Raw genomic sequence first — 13,666 nt, 5'->3', positions numbered from 1 at the left:
TGTAAAATGGTAAAGCATACCTTTCCTGACTCGTGCAGTCGCCTTATTGTGACCTTGTCTAAATGCCATCCAGCGGTCAAACCAGAATTATCATGACCAATACGAATCTTCTCAATGGTATCACCTACATCCTCTAACTGAAATCAAAATATATGTAGTGTGATTCAAACAGTGTGATCAAAATAGCAAGATCAAAATAGAGTAATCAACATAGTGTGATCAAAATAGCAAGATCAAATAGCAAGATCAAAATAGCAAGATTAAAATAGCAAGATCAACACAGTGAGTTGTAAGAAATGAAAAAGGTCTTTATGAGCACCAAATATAGTACAATTAAAAAAAGTAACTTATAGATTCGAGTGACAGGTTTTCTTTACATGCACAAGTTGGTTTTTTTTTTGGTTTTTGAGCCAATTTTAACACATTTTTGGTCATATCTTAGAAATGATCCACCTCTGGCTTTCCTGGATACCTAAAATACCTTTAAAACATGGACAACATACCTCTAAAACATGGGTGTCAACTGAGCCTCTCTTGAATTTATCTTTCCTATCCAGTTTACTGATACAGAGGTCTTTTTGCTGAGTACAGATCTCTTTACCATATAGTTGTATATAAACGTTCGCTGACGTCCCCGCTGAGGTGATATCAGACGTGTGCGTAACAATCTCATATGGTATACCTGAAATTAATATGATCTTAATGTATAATATGTATAAAACAATGATTTGAAAACTTGAATACAAACAAATTTATTTGACCATAATTTTCTAGGATAAAGAAGAATAATTATGAAAGTATTTTGTCACTTTGTGATTTTTGAATAACAAATCAAATGTTTTTTTCTCAAACTGGTTAATACTAAAGCTAACTTTCTAATTTTTTTGTGTAAAACAACAGAGTTAAATTCACTTTTAAATACTTTTATTAAAGACCTGGCTACCATTACTCTGCTAATTATCTGCATAAACTCAAGTCATTCTCTTGTGAATGTGAAAGATGGCCTGAATCTCAGAAGTTTCAAAAAATGATATAAACCATTCCAATAACTAAAGAGGGAATTAGCGTTGACTATGTAAATAAAACTTTAAACTTGTCTTGTATCTTCCTATGACAAGGAAATAATTCATGAAATTTCCTACATGTAACAATGTCTCAGAACATTATCGTAACAATATAAACCTTTTTCTGTTGATTCTGTAAATAACCACAATTGCTGGCCATGAAGCCTTGAATTATATCACAAAATCTTACATTTGATATACTCTTCTGTGGCTAAATCTTGTGGGTATAACTCCACCTCCAGTTGATTATCTCCCTTGTTCTTGGCAAGCCATCGGTTGGCTGGGAATTTCCAGTTTCTACCCAGTGACGGGCATTCTATGGCCACATTGTCCAGGAACCAAGCTCCGCCCCCACCTTTGTTGTCATGTCCAATTCTATAATGATATCCATCAATCAATAAATAGTATAATGTGTAATGTGTTTTACATTACAAAGACTGTTTCAATGCAACCTACAAAATAGGGTTAGCATCCAAAGTCAACTATTTTGAACAGTCAGTCCTTAAAGTCCCTCAATTAACAACTTGAGAGCTAATACTTTGATATCTAACATAATTATGATCTTCAGTAATTACGAGAGCATCACTAAATTATCATCAAACCCCCACATCAAGAGTCGATAAGAAGACAATACAAAAAAATTTATCAATGACTAATCTGTGTAAATCTTTGATATGACTCAATTATTACTGTATATGCTTACTTAATTTTCTTCAGATCTCCGATATTTACAGCTTCTACCAGGAATTCATCTGTGTTACCATTCTCAAACTTGTTAGTATGTGTACGGGAAGATTTCAGTAAAACAACACCTGAAAAATAAACATAAATTAGGATATAAGTAACTAAACAAACGGCTTGCATAATTCAGCATGAGTAGCTCAGGTAAGCCATTATATATATTGACATACATAATCATTTTCTAGTGAATAAGGTGTCTGCCAACCAGGGATGACAGTTTCGAGCCCTAATGAGGTCACCACCATGTTTTCTCATATGGCACAAGTACTTGCCACAAGGAAATAAAACTTTTTTTCTTAGCTCTACCTCAAGACTCGTGATTTTCATTGGAAAGTGGACATTCTGTGCTGGTTAACAACCAAACAAATACCTGAGATCTGATCTTAAGCTATAACATTGGACACAGGCTAGTTTCAAGAAGTAGAATCATAAAGTGGTTAAAATAAGCTTGAAACTTTCTTCACTATTAAACCTTGAATTAAATTAATAAGTTTCAAGTAAAGGATCATACCTGTATCATCATTTTCTCCATATAGAACAATATGAACATTGGCATCAGTTCCTGCACCCCACACTGTTCCTGTAGTCACCTTTACATGGTATGTCTGCATTGCAGCTGTAAAAATATAACGCTTAGAATGTAACACAATGATACAAACAAAAATCCCTGAGGAAACCTTTGACCAAAAAATAGGAAGACAGATTTCATGATAAATCTAAACAAAATGCCAATAATTCCCCTACCCCCCAAAAAAAACAACAGTAAACAAAACCCTTAAAACAAACAATTCAAGGATTTCAAACTTAAGTCTGGTTTTCGAAGTCATTTTCTTTTAAACTTGTTCTTTAACCCAATGAGTGATTATGAACAATTTTAGGTATAGTCTCATGACCTTTTCTTGTTTGACTTTTGAAACATCCATTGTTAGTTTTATGTAATGTCAATATCTGAATTGAGCAATATAGTTTGTGGTCAGACATGAAGAGTGGTTATTGACTTTCACATTGAACTAATTGGACAAAATAAATGTAAGAAATCGAAAGAGTAAAACCTTTAGTTTCCAAGGCAATCTCATTACGTATGGCCTTGGAGTCCTGTCTCGACAGTTTGCTCTTCAGACTGGCATCAACTGGGACAAGTTCCCGGCTTATCTGACCATCGTCTGCCTTCGTCGATAACCAACGCTGACACGGGAAGAAATATCTGAAATCAAATGATTGGTTATATAGGATAGTATTTAACTGAAATACAATATCTCTTTTATAGTTCAATGACTGAGTGTTGTCTTTTTCGTTTGTATGCCAAAGCTCGTGAGATCTGAAAGTTCGCATTGCACAGTCATTATGTTGCCAAAAAAATTGTTTATTAAACTACCGTCATTCTAAATTAATACTTGTTATGCTGAATATCACTGGCAATAACTTACAAGTAAAATATAAGCATATCAAAACTAAAGACCAAAGTACAAATAATATTCAATAACAAATCAACATTCCCACATCAATTTTGATATCAATTACATAGTTTTAAAAAAAAAATCATGGAATGCAACAAAATAATTCTCACGTCTTTTTAGTTTTTGGATCGTCCACTTCCACTCTATCCAGGAACCACGCAGCGCCACCACCGGCGTTATCATGTCGAATCTTCAACTTCACAAGCTTACCAAGTTCAATAGCTTTCACAATGAAGACGTCCTCCTGTTTAATATTAAATCATAGCATTTAATAACCTTATCATTTTACATCGTATTAGTTTCACAATCAAGCCTGATATAAATTTATGTTAATTACTTTTTGTTCATATAAAATCAAGTACCAAAAAATACCTCATATTCTCAAAATGTTTATACATGTACAATTATATTACATAACCTTCTACATATAACATCATATTAACCCTTAACATGCTGAAATGGATTTGCCCTTCTTTGATATTGGATCATTCCAGATTTCAATATCAAAATACAAAAATTTTGGAGAGGCCCATTTCAAAACAATAACATTAAACAGGCAACGAAGTAATCATGAATTAAAAATAAATGATTTTGCAGTAACTTTAGTGAGAAATTAAAACTTCACACATTTGTGTAATGTGATGAAGGCTCAATAAACCTGGTAATTGTGAAATGTTACACCACTCATATAGTTGTAAATATACGTATTATAAAATATTCATTCAAAATCATTATTTCAAGTAATCCTGAATCAACAGCAAGACTAGTATAAAATTTCTATATAATTAGTAAATAACGCCAGCATCTTCTGTCATTGAAGACAAGGAACATGCGTGAAAGTCAGGGTAACTTAGGCTAGACCAAAAACTGGAAACAGGCTATGCTGGTGGTATAAGGCTGGCCCGGTCCTATGCTAGTGGTAATTATGCTGGCCTGGCCTATTTTAACTGTGGAATAAGGCTTCCTGACATTAACCAGGTGGTATTAGGCTAATTGACCTCTATACAGGTGGTGTAAAGCTGGTCTGGCTCTATAATAGCATAGGCCAGTTATATTATCATTGCTGATGCTCAAAATAAATCATATTTGTTTATTTTAACAAACCACCGTGCATCTACTATATAATGCAAACATAACTAGAAGAAAACAAACTAAAAGGGAACAATAAAGTAATTCACCACTTAAACTTTTTATTAAACAAATGTCATTCATGCCAATGCTGATTTAAACAAAATCATCCACAAATACATACACATCTAAGTCACTGTCGCATGCACAATTTCCCCATTCTTAACTAATTTTACAATTTACATAGTTTATTTTTTTGTAGAATCAGGTCAACATTTGTACAAATATCTACAAGCATTTAAACAAAAAATCTAGCAGGAATAACTCATAACATATATATATATCACAAAATGCACCCACAGTACAAGCTTGTAAAATAATGTATGTCCTACAATTATACCGTACTAATGAAATCATGGAACATGCCTTCAATTTAAGAATAAAGCATTACTTTATATCACATGCAATGGATTCACCTTCATGTGAATATGTGTATTTGATGCTGAGAATTTATATACTATATATGTGTTAAAAATGTGCAAAACCTAAGTCATTCTTTTACTGACAACATATCATATGCGATTATTAACCAATCCCAGCTCATGCATATATAATTAAATAATTTTGTTAATGCTTTTTAGATTTTGATACATTCCTAAATGTTGATATTTAGTATGGAAATGTTGATAACTTCAAGACATGTTGGTTAAAACAAATAATAAAGCCAAAGATAGACAAAACTTGAGGCTGAAGACCAGTCAAATAGTATTAATGGCTTCTGATTGGTTGATTTAAATCTCAAATTTGAATTTGACCAATCAGAATGTTTTAACTCTAAGACTGGTCTACAGAATCATGTTTGATGACCTTTGGTTCAGGTTAGATGTAAGGATGGGTGATTAATGTTACCACTTGACAACACACGAAAGGAAACATGCATAAAATACCTGATTTCTTTCAAACATATTAGAATTAGAATCCTTTGTAGAGGGAAAGAAATAAAATTAGTGTTATGTCAGGGACAAAGGTCATAGGGTAAATAATAAGTAGCAATATCACAAGACGATTCTAAAACAAAAATCAACTTGAAAGGTTAAAAATTGAGTGTAAGCTAACACTTAGTAAATAAAAAAAAAACAATTATTTATTTTATCATTAACCATTGCATGAAAAAAAGAAATCAACTTGAAAAGCAGTACCATGCCTTAGAATTTAACCCGCTGCAGCCAAAACTTCTCATTAAAAAAAAGGTATAATTTCTATTTTTCTTAAAGCACACATAATTTGCCTTTTTGCAAAAAGTAAATATAAGTATATAGCCCATATATTACATGTATTCTGCAGCCAGTAAAAACACTGTATTGTACATGGCAATGAACAAAAACTGAAAGCTCTTAAAATCTTTGGCCAATAAATATACATTCACATTGTTATACAATCATGTTTGAAAGCAGAAATAAAAGTGATCTGAATTTTTCTGAGTCTATAATATATTAGATTAAAAAATCTTTTGTTAAGAATTTTAATAAATCAGTCAATAGTTATTTATTACTCCACATTTCAGATGGATGTTTTGATTGTGTTTATGTCACTCCAACAATGTCAAGGTCAAATGACAACTGCAAAGCTTTCATTTTGGAGGTTACAGCCTAAGGTGCCCCTCCTTGCATAATTTTAGGCACAAGTGGCCACCCAAGTAGAACCATTAACCTTCAATAAGATACAAGTAGTTGGGAGCATCCTCACATGAAAGAATCCAAAGTCTCTTCCATGGGTAACAGTCTGCAACCTAATAACCTTTCTGCAACTGAGGCTAGCTTAGATAAAACCTTGGAGATTGAGATTACTTATATATTGCTCAATATTAACTTCTTAGCTGAGAGGTTAAGGTCATAACCTTTGACCTTTTGAAGGTCAAAGTGTCATTAAAGGTAGGCATATGACCTTTGGAGTCTCTGACACTAAAACAGTTAATAACATTGATATCACATCAAAGAATTGTTCAGTTATAATCACAATTTTTTTATATCCCAAATCATTAACATAGGCCTACATGTATATACATAAAAACATACACTAAACAAAAACTCACATGAATAAAAATTGTCAATAAAAAATTTTCATGTATTTTCAACATAAAAAATTAATTAATCAACCTCAAACACTCAAATTGAACCACATTATCAAAATCCACAAAAATACCAAATGGAAAGAGTGAAAAGATTTTATTTTTACCTGTTTGCGCTCAAACTTATTGGTATTTGTTGAAGAGTCCTTGAGCTGCCTTTCACCAGTGTCTCCTACATCGCCATAAAGGTTAATAAATACGTTGGCATCTGTTCCAGCTCCAAATTCATCTCCAGTAAAAACACGCACAGTGTAATTTACCTCTGCAAATAAATATATAATAAAATCTTTATGTTACCTAAATTGTACTTTGAATAAATAGAAAATGAATTTAATTCTTGTCCAAAAATTACATACAATTTAACATGGGCCATTACAACAAGATGTTTCGTCACAACAGTGAAATTAACAGAATAGGAATAAAAACAGTAATTTGGATAGACGACTTGCAATAAAATGGTGGCTCAAGAAGACAAAGTTATTAGAATCTATAATAAGAATTGATGTTTACATCATTTAATATAAGAATTTATTATAACTTTGCATTTTGTTTTTCAAGAAAAATATTTTCACATCTATATTCCATCTGATTTTAAGCAAATTAATGTACCTTCGAGACCACCCTTGATTGGACGCCCCTTTTCATCAGTTGGTATAAGCTCTCGAACAATCTGTTTATCATCTTCGCTGCGAGCGAACCATCGATCAACAAGAAACCAATAATCTTCTGTCTCCGTACCGTCATATTCATCAGACTCCTCCTCCACCTGTAATACATAATTATGACCTACTTTATATCACAGTCATAGTCGGAACATTGTTAGCTTAATGCAGCATGGGCATCAAGCATACGATGTAAACCAAAGTTTTTTTATGAAAACCATGAAATTAAAGTAATCTACCTACCGTCTTCAGATTCTTCTTCGGAAGTTTTGGGGATTTCGTCCTACGACGTCTCGACTGAGATACACTGCTGATGTCAGAATCGTCAGAATCTGAGAAGTCACCCATGCGTGACATAAGAGGTGAACGCCTATCTCGGTCCCTGTCACGGGCAGATGAGATTGAACGTCTGCGTTTCTTCTTTGTGCCCTTACGTGGCTTTCTTTGAATGAGCATCTGACAAAAGAAAATTGAGTATGAAATATAACTATTATAATACTCAATATAACTATTATAATTAAATTCTTTCAATATACATCTGTACATTGTCTTTTAATTTCAATTAATTTTGATTAAATAGTAATTATATTTTGTGTAATTTCTTGTTTTAAACAAAGACCTATAAATAAGCAAAATATAGAACCAAAACATGGCTTTTACTATGCAGTTTCCTTTAATAAAATATTTTGTAACACCCTACCTCTATTTCTGCCCTCTCCCCTCCCCCATTCAAATAAAACTCCCCCGTTTTACTATTTCAAAAGCAGATAATGATATCTTACTTTATCCATGTACCAGCCTGAAAATGTTCCCGTACCATCATGACCAATTCGCACCTTCTGAATCCTACCTACATCAGCAGCCTCAATCTGTTAGAATAACAAAGTTCCATTATATATATATAGTTCTACCTCTTGAATCACTGTTTAATAAAAATTATTCTCTCAAGAATGCATTTTTTTTTACGTACACTGAAAATGAAATGCGTTACTTTAAAGACACTGAAAACGGAATGCATTGCTTTACATACACTGACAATGGAATGCATTACTTTACATTCACTGAAAATGGAATGCATTACTTTATGTACACTGAAAACTGAATGCATTACTTTATGTACACTGAAAACGAATGCATTACTTTATGTACACTGAAAACAGAATGCATTACTTTATGTACACTGAAAACTGAATACATTACTTTATGTACACTGAAAACGAATGCATTACTTTATGTACACTGAAAACGAATGCATTACTTTACAAAATATTCTGACTTAAATTAGTATAATTTATTATCAAAATGTTTTGTTTTTTTCCTGAACTAATCCACATCTAAAATCTATCTTCACCAGTAAAACAAAAAAATTCACCAATAATTTTTATGGAGTTGGTTTACTAAAAATCCACTATCTTTTTCCAACCCTGAACCACCCCTAAAAATGCTGGATGAATAATGAGCAACTTACCTTAAATTTATCACACATTCCTTTTTCAAAGTTATCAGTTTTATTTCGCAGATTATACGATTCAGTTTTGCCCTCGGTACCATATATCTGTACGAAAACATTAGCATCGGTTCCTGCTCCAGATTTATTACCTGTCCATAGGGTAACTTCATATGGAATAGCTAAAATCAGAAATAAAATTTAAACCATTTACCAAACTGATTTATTTCGGTTGCTATTTCAATTTTAAAGATACTGATTTTTATGTGCATATTTCACATTTATAAAATTAGACATAGAATTATCATACAAACAAAAATAATATTTACTTTTTTCCATATCCTCTTTATATGAAGCGTCCATTTCAACTTCCAGCAATCCGTCTGCTTCGTCCTTGGCAAGCCATCTGTGACAAGCAAATACATACTGTTCGCCACGAGAGGGAACCAGTATCTTCACCATATCCAGGAACCAGCCATCACCTAGATTGGTACCATCATGTCCGACCTTTATACGTTTTATCTGTAACATAATCGTACATGTATTCAACATGATTCCAACAAGAAAACATATAGGGTTCAACACTAAACATATTTCCTAAGATTTCTCAAGTTTTGTACAAAAAATACCATATTTAAAACAAGATTGCATTTGAGAAAAATGCTATGCCACCGCATGGTTCAAATTTCATAGCTGTACATCAAAGGACAAGAAAGTAGGTCACATCATCAAAATCTAGGTCACCTGATATCAAAGTTCAATTTTACAACTAAAACTATGCACATGGTCAAAATGTCATTGCTGTACATCAAAGGACAAGAAAGTAGGTCACTGTCCCCTTGGGCAAGGCATAATTTTGACCCAAGGGTTTAATTCAAAACAATTTTGATACAGGTCCACCAAACAACATTTCAAGTTAAATATCTAAGCTGTAGCTTTCTCCCATTCAGAAAACATTTGTTTTATTTTCTGTTTTTACTATGTGTACATAATGAGAATCACTGCCCCCGGGCAGGGCCAATTTTGACACCAGGGGAAAATTTTGATCAACTTTGGTAGAGGACCTATAAATGATATTATATATCAAACATCAAAGCTCTATAGATGCCTTGTACCTTCAGACAAAAATACTTTTTATTTTTTCACTATATGTACATAATGAAAATCAATGACCCCCGGGGCGGAACCAATTTTGACCCCAGGGCTATAATTTGAACAATCTTGCAAGAGGTTCACTACACAATGTTTCATGCAAAATATCTTAACTCTAGCCTTTGTAAATTTAGAGAAGATAATTTTTTAAGTTTTTACTATATATATATAAGGAAAACCTATGGCCATCGGGGGCGGGGCTAATTTTGACAAAAGAGGCAAAATTTGAATAACTTTTGTAGAGTACCTTTAGATGATATTATTTAACAAATATTAAAGCTCTAAGTCTTGTACCTTCAGACAATAAGATTTATTTATTTTTTACTATATGTATATATTGAAATCAATGACCCCAAGGGCGGGGGCAATTTTAACCCTAGGACTATAATTTGAACAATCTTGCTAGAGGTTTACTACACAATGTTTCATGCAAAATATCTAACCTCTAGCATTTGTCAATTGCTAGAAGAATTTTTTTTGAAGTTTTTACTATAAGTTTTTACTATATACATATAAGGAAAACCAAAGACCCCCGGGGCGGGCCGATTTTGACCCCAGGGCTATAATTTGAACAATCTTGGTAAGGGTCTACCAGACGATGCCTTATGCAAAATATCTAAGCTCTAGGCCTTTTGGGTTTTTACAAGAAGGTATTTTAAGTTTTTACTATATGTACATAGTGAAAATCAATGACCCCCGGGGCGGGGCCAATTTTGACCCCAGGGCTATAATTTGAACAATCTTGTTAGAGGTCTACCAGACAATGCCTTATGCAAAATATCTAAGCTCTAGGCCTTTTGGGTCTTTACAAGAAGATTTTTTAAATTTATTATTATAATTCCTTTTGGTTGCCATGGCAACCAGATTTCTGCATGGAATTAAATTCTTTGAACATCTTTGGAAGCCCTTCACCCAAGGAACAATCCTGCCAAGTTTGGTTGAAATTGGACTCGTGGTTTTTCACAAGAAGATTTTTTTTAAGTTCACTATATAATCTATATAACACACACACAAACACACACACAAACACACGCACACACACACAGGTGAATCACTATATGCCACCGCATCGCAGATGCTGCGGTGGCATAAAAAATACTATGAAAATGTAGCAGGAAAAAATTACTCGGAATTATACTTTTTCAAAAATGAGTTATGTGGGAGTAACAAATAAATTCAGGAAATCAGAATGAATACAATAAATTCTTCAAATGACATATATTTTCGGTCCGAGTTATAAACAAGATGAAATATGTCATACCTGTCTAATGTATCTATGACAACTATGTTAAAACAATACAAAATTTCATATCTGCCTTGTTCTTTAACACATTATCTCCTACCTGTCCGATATCTGTCGCCTCTATTTTGAACACGTCAGTTTTTCCTCGCTCAAACTTGTTTTTGAAGCTTGCTGACTGTCTCAACATCAGCTGACCTGTGTCGCCCTTCGCTCCATAGATTATCAGATAGACATTGGCATCGGTACCGGCACCGGAAACATCTCCCGTTTTAACGTGAATATGATATGAGGTAGCTATAAGAAATATATGGATAGAAAGTATAAATATGTTGTTATTTAAATTAACGTGCCTCAAAATTCATGCTAATTTTAATGAAAATTTAGAAATTGTTTTATTCTGTGAAAAAGAAGTCAAAGAAAACAATTTCACGGGTTCAGCCTAAGTCAATTACTATCCAAAATAACGATAATAAACACCTATCTAAAACATTAAATTATGAAAAAGAAGGTCTTACTCTGTAAGTAATAGGGTAAAAATATGGTGAAAACTTATTTCATACATATCAACCTTTAACATTGTGTGAATTTATGTACATGCAATGAATTAACCATTTGAATTTGAAACGCTTGTACTATCAATTCAATATTTAAGGTATTTCATTAACAAGTTGCCAACAGTATAGAGCCTGGATAGACTGCATGGATGACATTGTGCAAGCTGCAAAGGCTCTATACTGGTTAATTTTGGTTTCAACTGTTATTACATTTCTATCTTCAAATGAACATTTTTGTATCTAATGTAAAACACAGTTTTAAATCTTTATTTAAGATTAAGTTTTGCTGAAAATTAATTGTACTACAGCCATGCCCATGCACAATTTATTCATGCATTAATTTTATGATATAAAATAACATACAGCTTTCAACCAAGGTAAAAAAAAAGGTGGTACTCAGGTACAATGTAAGGCCAAACTCCACTAAATCTGCCTGGAAGCAAAATCATTTAACTTAGTGCTACAGATTAAGTACAACTAATATTCTACTCTACAGCTTTCACAAAAATTAAAAACGTTAGGCTTTTAACCTGCTGGGATTAAAAGCAATCCGTCTTTGCCACCGGTATAGAGCCCAGTCAACCAACACACCAATGCAGTCTGGCCAAGCTCCATACTCCAGGTGGTTCAAATTTTGAATTGACTGGTCCAAAACAAACTCAAAGCACTGGGACAATATATTGCACATTTAATTTGCAGGTTAAGGTGTAGGCGTCTATATCTTAACATAATAAGCAATTACTGCCCAAGGTTTGACAAAAAAGTTAAGATTTTTGAGAACCAGTCCTAAACTCAGGCATCTCACTTTAATTTCATATTTGATAATAGCCAATAGAATAGTTCCAGTTGAAGAATGGGTCTTGATTTTTGTCTTATTTATAACCTAAATGGTAGTACAATTATATTTCACAATAATTCCAGAATTTATCATGGATAAAATGGCAAATACATGAGTTAAAGACCATTTGTTTTGTAAAAAGGTTCCTCTAAATATGCTTGTAATCAGCTTGGTATGAAACAATCAGACAAACAGACTTGTGCTTACAGACCGTGTAAGCCAATAATTGCATGAATTATAATTTGACTTTATCAAATTTTGCACCTTGGATGAAAAAAAAAGACCCATCACAGACTAGCCCAAAATAATGTTTCATGAAGAGGAATAGCAATTTCTGGTTCAGAAACTGCATTATAGTGGAAGGAATGGAAGGAAGACATCTATTCATTAACATAAAACTTTGAGGACAGGTCCTTAAAAGGGGAGAGGGGGGGTTAAATGGCACAGTATCTTCTATCTACTCACAATCAAGCAAGCTTTGCAAAATTAAATTCATAACTGTTTTTTTTTTTATTTGCTTAGACTTGTACTTAGGGATCCATGGTCAAATGACCTTTATGGTTTTAGTAGATATGTTGTGGTCTAATTAAAAGCCTTTATGTCTCACCAAAGGTCTGATATTTGATCTAAGACTGAATACCTTTGGTACAGATTAAATTTGATGGTCTAAAAACCAATTGTCATCTGCACAGATTAAATTTGATAGTCTATCATCCAATTGTCATCTGCACAGATCAAATTGGATAGTCTATAAACCAAAGTGCCATCTGCACAGATCAAATCTGATGTTCTGCAAACCTAATTGCCTTCTATCTACACTCAGCCAATATCAAATTTAATGGTTTTAAGACCTTAAAGCCTTCTGGTACAGGCTCTAATATGACGGTGAACAAAATTACCTTAATATTGATGTTCTTAAGCATGTTTTAGAAATAAAATTTCAGCCCTGCTTTAAGCATATAAAACAAGATGACATGCATCTTTAAAGTACACTTACAATTACCTGTTGTCATGGAAACAAAAAGAAATAGTTTATAATATTATGGATAAAACAAGAACACTGATTCTGGGGTCAAGTAAACCCTGTCACATACATACATAGAATACATGTAGTTATATTTATATAGATAACAAGGCCTTGCATAGGACATCATGCTCAACAATGTTCAAGTACTTGAGAAAAAGCAAGAGTAACATTTTGAGACTGCAAAAGGGGGATAATTCAGTTAATATAAATGCTGGATCCATTGGATACTGGTCGTGGTCGGCTGCAAACAATCATGACCCCTAAACAAGTGTGAATTTTCAAGTG

General features: G+C 33.0%; 1 protein-coding gene across 11 annotated transcripts in view; it reads right to left on the bottom strand.

Annotated features, from left to right (window-relative positions):
- LOC132717040 (lipoxygenase homology domain-containing protein 1-like) overlaps nucleotides 1-13,666 on the bottom strand; it is a 91,825-nt gene that overhangs the window by 17,260 nt on the left and 60,899 nt on the right. For 6 of the 11 annotated variants that reach the window (XM_060700415.1, XM_060700412.1, XM_060700417.1 and 3 more), the window contains 15 exons: nucleotides 11,063-11,256; nucleotides 8,897-9,089; nucleotides 8,589-8,749; nucleotides 7,903-7,989; nucleotides 7,364-7,576; nucleotides 7,068-7,224; nucleotides 6,566-6,720; nucleotides 5,278-5,310; nucleotides 3,373-3,506; nucleotides 2,858-3,009; nucleotides 2,317-2,421; nucleotides 1,768-1,876; nucleotides 1,255-1,439; nucleotides 504-682; nucleotides 21-137 (listed from right to left, as the gene is read on the bottom strand). In XM_060700415.1, coding sequence (XP_060556398.1) covers nucleotides 21-137; nucleotides 504-682; nucleotides 1,255-1,439; nucleotides 1,768-1,876; nucleotides 2,317-2,421; nucleotides 2,858-3,009; nucleotides 3,373-3,506; nucleotides 5,278-5,310; nucleotides 6,566-6,720; nucleotides 7,068-7,224; nucleotides 7,364-7,576; nucleotides 7,903-7,989; nucleotides 8,589-8,749; nucleotides 8,897-9,089; nucleotides 11,063-11,256 — 2,174 coding nt within the window. The remainder of the gene's footprint in view (nucleotides 1-20; nucleotides 138-503; nucleotides 683-1,254; nucleotides 1,440-1,767; nucleotides 1,877-2,316; nucleotides 2,422-2,857; nucleotides 3,010-3,372; nucleotides 3,507-5,277; nucleotides 5,311-6,565; nucleotides 6,721-7,067; nucleotides 7,225-7,363; nucleotides 7,577-7,902; nucleotides 7,990-8,588; nucleotides 8,750-8,896; nucleotides 9,090-11,062; nucleotides 11,257-13,666) is intronic. The other 5 variants (XM_060700419.1, XM_060700420.1, XM_060700421.1 and 2 more) reach the window with 1 other exon arrangement.

The sequence above is a fragment of the Ruditapes philippinarum genome, unplaced genomic scaffold, assembly GCF_026571515.1.
Source record: "Ruditapes philippinarum isolate M1 unplaced genomic scaffold, ASM2657151v2 ctg121_1_1_1_1, whole genome shotgun sequence".
Classification (NCBI taxonomy): Eukaryota; Metazoa; Mollusca; class Bivalvia; order Venerida; family Veneridae; genus Ruditapes; species Ruditapes philippinarum.
Note: the sequence above shows the minus strand (reverse complement) of the source record. Positions and strands in the feature narration are given on the sequence as shown.